The sequence below is a fragment of the Malus sylvestris genome, chromosome 5, assembly GCF_916048215.2.
Source record: "Malus sylvestris chromosome 5, drMalSylv7.2, whole genome shotgun sequence".
In the NCBI taxonomy this organism is placed as follows: Eukaryota; Viridiplantae; Streptophyta; class Magnoliopsida; order Rosales; family Rosaceae; genus Malus; species Malus sylvestris.
Window position 1 is genome coordinate 39,494,807 of NC_062264.1, and position 8,777 is coordinate 39,503,583.

The window sequence follows — 8,777 nt, forward strand, 5'->3', positions numbered from 1 at the left end:
TTATAATATAGTTTCTTAAAACAATCTTTCCCAGTCCTATTGACAAATCACAAGGTATGAATTGAAAAGAGGACAATTGAATCTACCTTCGTTCTTCTTCGCTTATCCCCAAAGTTAACGGCACTAAAATAATATAAAATAAAAAGACTACTGTTAGTTCAAGTCATCTTCTCACAATTGGTGCTTGAGTTTGCGCAGACGCCATTGCTTACTGACCATTACCAAGTCGGATCATTGACTGGAACAGAAAGCAATTTAACACAAATCAGTTTTACTAATTCCTTCCGTGTAAAATGCCACTTCTTTCACTAATAAGAAAATACAATAGAGGATTAGTTAAGGGATTCGTACCATTGCGCAGCAATACTACCGAAGCAGCTAGCATACCTTCCGGCGCTTAATTCCATGGCCATAAATGGGAGGACCCTGCTTATTCAACTCTCTTTGGCCGTAATATCAGCTGCTACAATTACCAAATTAGCGGCAGCTGATGGACCCCTGACTCAAGCCCTGCCTGGCTGCAAAGACAAATGTGGTGATCTCACAATTCCATATCCATTTGGCATAGGTGACGGTTGTTACCTCCGACCGGAATTCAACATCACTTGTGACCACTCCGCCACACCCCCAGCAGCAAACTTAACCGGTCAGACATTCCGTATTACCAAATTTTCCCTTGGTGAGGGTGAGTTGCAAGTAATGATGTTCATATCCCGAGATTGCTATGCCATGGTTGACTCCCATGCTCGCAGAACCTACCGGAACAACCCAGCACTCTGGTTGCCTCCTCCTTATACCATCTCTGATACCAAGAACCGATTCATCGCAGTTGGTTGTGACACTTACGCCCTTTTCCAAGGTTATAGAGGCGAAGAAAGGTTCATCACTGGGTGCATGTCCTTATGCAACAGCCTTGGAAGCGTCAGTGACTCTAATTGCGCAGGCGTTGGATGTTGCCAAACTTCCATCCCCAGCGGACTGAAAAATTGTACGGTTCAATTGAGTAGCTATTACAATCATAGCTTTATAATGGACTTCAATCCCTGCAGCTATGCTTTCACTGTCGAACAAGGCCAGTTCGAATTCAGCAGCACAAGTTTTGATCAACTCACCAACACAAGCCTACTTCCGATGGTTATTAATTGGGAAATTGAAGATAAGACTTGTTATTCTGCTTGCAAGGCAAATAATAGCGTGTGTGTCAACCGGGCCGTTAATATCAGTGGTTCTGGTTACATTTGTCAGTGCTTGGGAGGTTACCAAGGGAATCCATACCTCCCCCATAGTTGCCAAGGTAGTTTTATCTAATATTAATTCATATATTAACATATTTGTTGATTTTCCTAGAAAATATTTAAATTGGGGTTTTAGTATCACCTTCATGGATTTTCCTTTCATTTAATTCAGATATTGATGAGTGCAAGTCCTCAAACCCGTGCAGTATCGGAACGTGCGTAAATGTACCAGGAAACTTTTCCTGTAAATGTCCCGAAGGGTACAAAAATGATGGCACGGATAGACAGAGTTGCATCAAGGACAACCCGAACAATCTCCTGCTTATGATTTCATTAGGTATGTTTCACTAATTTACATGCTAACAGCCTAACATGAATAATAATCATTTTCATCTATATATACATATAGTCATATATCTGGTTTCAATTTCCATATTACTTTGTCAGCAACTGTCCATCTGCTCCCAGCAACTTATAAAAGCAAACTTAGTTGTGATTTTTCAATTATGTGCAGGTGTCACTGGTGGGTTCTTGATTTTACTAGCTGGAATTTCATGGACGTATTGGGCAATGCAGAGAAGAAAGATCATCAAACTCCAAGAAAAATACTTCAAGGAAAATGGCGGCTTGTTGTTGCAACAACAACTGGCTAGTCAAGAAGGCTCCGTGGAGGCAATAAAAATCTTTACTGGAGAAGAACTTAAGAGGGCCACAAACAATTACCATGACAGTAGAATCGTTGGCGAAGGAGGCTATGGAATAGTTTACAAAGGTGTATTGCCAGATAGCAATAAAGTAGTTGCCATAAAGAAGTCCAAAATTGGTGTGCCAACCCAAAAGGAGCAGTTTGTTAATGAGTTGATTGTTCTATCTCAAATCAACCATAGAAATGTGGTGAGACTGTTAGGTTGCTGTTTAGAGACATCAGTGCCATTACTAGTTTACGAGTTCATCACGAATGGCACTCTTTTTGAGCACATCCATCATAAAAATGGCAGAGGATCATCATTTTCATGGGAATTACGATTGAAGATAGCAGCAGAAACCGCAGGAGCACTAGCATACTTACACTCCTCCGCTCTCATGCAAATCATACACCGAGATGTGAAAGCGACAAATATACTATTAGATGACAATTACACAGCAAAAGTGTCAGACTTCGGAGCTTCACGATTGATTCCCTTGGATCAAAATCAGCTAACAACATTAGTGCAAGGGACATATGGATACTTAGACCCTGAATACTTCTTAACGAATCAACTAACCGAAAAGAGTGATGTGTATAGCTTTGGGGTTGTCCTTATGGAGCTACTAACCAGCAAAGTAGCACTTTCTTTTGCCAGGCCTGAGGAAGAGAGAAACCTAGCAAGCTTGTTTGTTTGTGCAATGGAGGAGGATCGCTTGAATCAAATTCTTGATCAAGACATAGTCAACGATGGAAACATTCAGACAGTGAAACATGTGGCCAATCTCGCAAAAGGATGTGTGAGGTTAAAAGGAGGGGACAGGCCTACGATGAAAGAAGTAGCGATGGAGTTAGAGGGAATGAGAACTACATCAAATCATTCATGGGGGAAAGCTGATTTCACTCCAGAAGAGACTCAGTACTATCTTGGTTCACCTAGTTCAGACACTTACAGTACTGTTGCTGTTAGAGGTGACTTTAGTGGAACGAAGGGCAGCATGGAAATCCAAATGTTAATGCCATATGATGATGGCAGATAAATCAGGTAATGTACCCAAAAAATAAAATCTCAAATTGACAAAATTGTGTAGTGGGATTTTGTCAAGATCGTGTTGGGTTTCTTTCAAGTATATTAGTATATAGGAGCATATTTCTACCCTGATGTGTTGGGTATTGGGTTTCTTTGAAGTATATTATTATATAGGAGCATATTTCTGCTTTCTAATCAACTTTTTATCATGGATTTCCGTTAGTATATATAATTTTGAAAAGGTCGCCATAAAAAATATGGATTCTGTACACAAAGAGTTATTAATGCCTTATGAGGTTTAAGAACACCAATAGTGTACCAACTAAAATATTATGTGTGCTCTCTATGGGTGTGCCCTTTGATCATAGGGCACAATATGTTGTTTTGTGCTCAAAGAGGTAAGCACAACTAAGGGTTTTTTTTTTTGGGCCCCTATTCTGAAGACTCTGTTAGATGACTTTTCAAGTTCATCTTAGCACAATTTTTTTTTAATTGTGCCCTATAAGTTAAATATTAAAAAAAAAGGATAATGTTAGAGAGACAAAATTTGCAAACTAAATGATTTTTTACCAATAAGAATGAATCTTTCTTATAGCATGCATATCCATATATAGCAAGCAAAGTTTCACTTCGTTGGTTCTTAGGCACTCGACCGTCATTTTAGTTACTTTATGTGGAAATTGTTCATGTCTATTATGGACAATGGTTTCAGAACCCGTAGCAAAGCACGGGCAAATTTTCTAGTTCTAATATATATATATATATATATATATATATATAAAAGAGCGCCTAATCGCAATCAGCTATATTAACTTACTACGGTGCTAACCATGTGCTTGGTTTCATTTCACAATATTTTCCCACGACCCCAATCATTTAGTTTTTAGATTCTCATTCATAGATCATTTTTAAAAACTTCGTCCAAATCCAAATGCATTTCAATATCTAATTGTGACAATCTAAAAATAGATAGATATAATGTTGCTGAAAACACAATGAAAATATTCACGACAAGTCGAAAACAATTTACTAGTTAAATTATTTCCGATTTAGACGAATTTAGATGAAACGACCAAGGATAAGCATGCCTTTACTTACTAATTTGGTAAGATCTGACGTTCGGATGATGCGACTGTACTGTTCCTTGCAAATTTTTATATTGTTTGGTAAATTTCCCAATATTAATTTAGTGCAGGAAAACGTTTTCCCATTGCTCATGTTAATCATGGGTTTTTCGTTAACTTATTTTAAATAGTGTAAGTCTGTATTTTAAGATTAAAAATCCAGAGGGAAAAGCTAGAGCGTAGAAGAAAGAACTTATCAACCTTTTATTGGTTTCTAGAGAAACAAGAAATCAATATCTACATTTTCATTTTTCTAGAGACCAATAAAACGTCCATAAATCCTTTCTCCACCATCTTCATTTCCTTCTTGTTTTTACTCTAAAAATAGGCTATGCAGCCCTCACAAAAGACTTTCAACAACTCGTTTCCAAAGAAAAAAAATTCAACTACAAATTCACTTCAAGGTGTAAACACATAAATTCACATCTTTCTTTTCATTTGTTCCCCAAGTTGATTAATTAAGTTTCTATCGGCAATCATTAATTCTTGACTTAATACTAAAAAGTGAAAAAATGTTTTTCAAAATCTTTGTCCTTGAATCCTTTAAATAAACTTTACTTGACTAATTTCATTTTTCTAGAGACCAATAAAACGTCCATAAATCCTTTCTCCACCATCTTCATTTCCTTCTTGTTTTTACTCTAAAAACAGGCTATGCAGCTCTCACAAAAGACTTTCAACAACTCATTTCCAAAGAAAAAAAATTCAACTACAAATTCACTTCAAGGTGGAAGCACATAAATTCACATCTTCAAGGTGGAGGCTTATGGACTTACTGGGGAATGAAGAAAAATAACTACATCAAACTCAGAGAAAAGTATTTCAAAGAAAATGGTGGCATGTTGTTACAATGACGACTAGCGAGTCGCCAAGGAGGATTGATGGAGACAACAAAAATCTTTACAGCAGAAGAACTTGAGAAGGCCACAGACAACTAAGACTAGAGTAGAGTCCTCGGCGCAGGAGGCTACGGTACAATTTACAAAGGAATACTACCAGACAGTGAAGTGGTTGCCGTAAAAAAGTCGAAAACCGGAGCTTCAATCCAAAGTGAGCAGTTTATAAACGAAGTTATTGTTCTTTCTCAAGTCAACCACAGAAATGTGGTGAAGCTACTGTGTTGAAATGTAATCTTGTCTTGGCCCAAGATAATTGATCCGGCCCATACACAAAGAAAGATCCATGCACATGTTAGAGAATTTTAGCAAAGTTCAAGTTGGTGGAAGAGTCTAGAAGAATGGTGAGGATTCCACCAACATACAAGATTAATGTAGATAATTCTAGCTTCGGAAGGTAGTGGAATTATCTAGATATCTCTAGCATGATGCTTCCATACTTCTCCAAGGTTCCATCCATGCCTATAAAAGGAGAAGGCATCCACACCATTTGAAATAACCAAGAGAGCAAGTAGTGAGGAGTGAGAAGAAGCAACAAAGCTTCTAAGAGTGTTTGAGTGTTTCCTCTTGTACTAGTTTGTGAGTGAATAAAAATTTTGTGTAAAAACTTTGTGTGTTCTTTCTTTCTCTTGCCTATCAACTGCTCTGCGTTGCATTCTTCTTTGTGAGATAAACATCTCCAAAGTAATGAAGTCTTTTTAAGCCCCAACAAAGTGGTACCAGAGCTATGGCTAGCAATGCTATGGCAGCCTTCCAAGTTCCAGTGCTCGACAACAACAACTTCAATAATTGGAGTATCAAAATGAAGGCCCTTTTAGGAGCACACGATGTATGGGAAGTCGTGGAGAAAGGCTACATTGAGCCAGAAGATGAAGCTACTATGTCCCAACCCCAGAAGGTGAGTTTGAAAGACTCAAGAAAAAGAGACAAGAAGGCTCTACCTCATCTACCAAGCATTAGATGACAATGGCTTTCAGAAGGTCTCGAGTGCAACCTCTGCCAAGCAAGCATGGGAGAAGCTTCAAACCTCTTACAAAGGAGCTGAATAAGTGAAAAAGGTTCGTCTTCAAGTATTAAGAGGTGAGTTCGAATCTCTACATATGAAAGGGTCTGAATCAATCTCTGATTATTTCTCAAGAGTCTTAGCCATTTCCAATCAATTAAAAAGAAACGGAGAAAAGTTAGAAGATGTTAGAATTATGGAGAAGATACTACGTTCGTTGGACCCCAAGTTCGAGCACATTGTTGTGACGATTGAAGAAACTAAAAACGTGGAAAAAATTTGTATAGAGCAATTAATGGGTTCACTAGAAGCATATGAAGAGAACCATAAGAAGAGGCAAGGGAATGATGAACAGCTTCTCAAGACGTATGTCCAGCCAAAGAAAAAAGAAGAAAGCTTGGACAACGAGAGAAGCCAGTACGAAAGAAGTCGTGGTCGAGGACACAGACGTGGTTGGAACTTCAACAACTATAGCAACTACGAAAGAGGAGGAAGCTCAACAAAAGGTCGTGGAAGAGGGCACTCAAACTTGAGGTATGAAAAATCTCAAGTTTAATGCTACAACTGTCAAAAGTTTGGGCATTATGCTTGGGAATTTAGAGCTCCAAGCAACAGGCTTGATGAGAAGGTCAATTATGTGAAAGAAGAGAAAGAAGATAATGGCGCTGTGCTACTAGCATGCAAGAACAATGATGGAGACCAAGACTATACAAGGTACCTTGACACCGGCGCCAGCAACCACATGTGCGAAAGAAGAAACATGTTCGTAGAGCTTAATGAATTGGTGAGTGGCAACGTTTCTTTTGGAGATGAATCTAAAATACCCGTCAAAGGAAAAGGTAACATACTAATTCCCTAGAAAAATGGCGGTCACCAATTAATTTCAAATGTCTACTACGTGCCCAATATGAAAAGCAACATTTTGAACTTGGGATAACTCTTAGAAAAATGTTATGATATTCACATGAAAAATTATAGCCTTTTTCTTATAGATGACAAAGGAAGATTAATTGTCAAGGTGAAAATGTCAAAGAATAGGATGTTTCTTATGAATATTCAAAATAATGTTGCAAAGTGCCTCAAAACATGTTACAAAGACACATCATGGTTTTGGCATCTTCGTTTTGGGCATCTTAACTTTGGGGGACTAGAGTTATTATCCAAAAAGGAGATGGTGAGAGGCTTACCGTGCATCAGTCGCCCTGATCAAGTTTGCGAAGGATGTTTACTTGGGAAACAATTCAGGAAAAGCTTTCCAAAGGAGTCAACCACAAGAGCCCAGAAGCCACTCGAGCTCATTCATACCGATGTGTGCGGTCTAATAAAACCAAGTTCTTTGGGTAAAAATAATGATTTCCTTATCTTCATTGATGATTTTTCAAGGAAAACCTGGGTGTATTTCTTAAAGCAGAAATCAGAGGTATTGGAGCATTCAAGAAGTTCAAAGCTGCTGTAGAGAAAGAAAGTGGTTGCAAGATCAAAGCCATGAGATCTGATCGAGGAGGAGAATTCACTTCAAAGGAATTTCAAGAATTCTGTGAAGCCAATGGAATTCGTCAACCTTTGACAGTTCCAAGATCCCCTCAACAAAATGGTGTGGCGGAAAGAAAAATCGAACCATCCTTGACATGGCTCGAAGCATGCTCAAAAGCAAGAAATTGCCTAAGGAGTTATGGGCAGAAGCTGTAGCATGTGCTGTCTACCTATCAAATCAGTTTCCAACAAGAAGTGTGTGGGGAAAGACTCCGCAAGAAGCATAGAGTCGAAGAAAACCAGGTATCTCTCATCTAAGAGTTTTTGGAAGCATAGCCTATGTACATGTACTAGACGAGGGGAAAACCAAATTCGACGACAAAAGTGAGAAGTTCATCTTCATCGGCTATTACTCAAATTCAAAAGGCTATAAGCTGTATAATCCAAACAATGGGAAGATGGTGATCAGTCGAGACGTGACGTTCGATGAAGAAGGAGAATGAGATTTTTGCTCTCATGCAGGTGATCTTCACTTCTTTCCTCAGTTTGAAGAAGAGAATGAACAAGGGATGATGGAGTAAGCAATAGAGGTTCAACAAGAATCCACTACTCCACCTGCTTCACCAACATCAACCAATCATGGTAATTCACCAACATCAGCATCATCAAGTGGAAGTCTAAATGAAAGAGAAGTACCACGCACAAGAAGTGTACGAGATCTCTATGAGGTAGCTAAAAGACTTGATAATCCTACACTTTTCTATCTCTTTGCTAATTGTGAACCAGTTGACTTCCAAGAAGCAGTGTAAGATACTAAGTGGAGGAAAGCAATGGATGAAGAAAATGAATCAATCCAGAAGAATGATACATGGGAACTCGTTATTCTTCCGAAAGGACACAAAGCTATCGGAGTCAAGTGGGTGTACAAGACAAAGAAAAATACCAACGGAGAGGTCGAAAGATACAAGGCGAGATTATTGGCAAAGGGTTATAGTCAAAGAGTCGGAATCGACTATGATGAGGTATTTGCACCCGTTGCTCGGTTGGAAACTATACAATTACTAATTTCTTTGGCAGTTTAAAATAAATGGAAGATTCAACAAATGGATGTGAAGTCCGTTTTCCTAAATGGAGTCCTTGAAGAAGAAGTCTACATTCAGCAACCGTCATGTTATGAAATCAAAGGGCATGAAGACAAAGTTCTGAAGCTGAAGAAAGCTCTCTATGGGTTAAAACAAGCGCCATGAGCATGGAATAGTCGCATCGACAAGTACTTCCAAGAAAACAATTTCATCAAGTACCCTCATGAACATGCTCTCTACGTCAAAGTC

General features: G+C 38.6%; 1 protein-coding gene across 1 annotated transcript; it reads left to right on the plus strand.

The window, feature by feature from the left end:
- The first annotated feature begins 355 nt into the window (after window positions 1-355).
- On the plus strand, window positions 356-3,145 carry LOC126624719 (putative wall-associated receptor kinase-like 16). The gene is made up of 3 exons (XM_050293822.1): window positions 356-1,294; window positions 1,408-1,572; window positions 1,750-3,145. The coding sequence occupies exons 1-3, from the start codon at window positions 406-408 to the stop codon at window positions 2,958-2,960; spliced, it is 2,265 nt and encodes a 754-aa protein (XP_050149779.1). The 5' UTR covers window positions 356-405; the 3' UTR covers window positions 2,961-3,145.
- The last annotated feature ends 5,632 nt before the right edge of the window (window positions 3,146-8,777 follow it).

Bases quoted from the DNA above. Each gene is read 5' to 3' on its own strand.
- LOC126624719 (XM_050293822.1), top strand. From the start codon at position 406: ATGGCCATAAATGGGAGGACCCTGCTTATTCAACTCTCTTTGGCCGTA. The intron at 1,295-1,407 runs GTAGTTTTATCT...CATTTAATTCAG, and splicing joins CCTCCCCCATAGTTGCCAAG to ATATTGATGAGTGCAAGTCC. The intron at 1,573-1,749 runs GTATGTTTCACT...AATTATGTGCAG, and splicing joins CCTGCTTATGATTTCATTAG to GTGTCACTGGTGGGTTCTTG.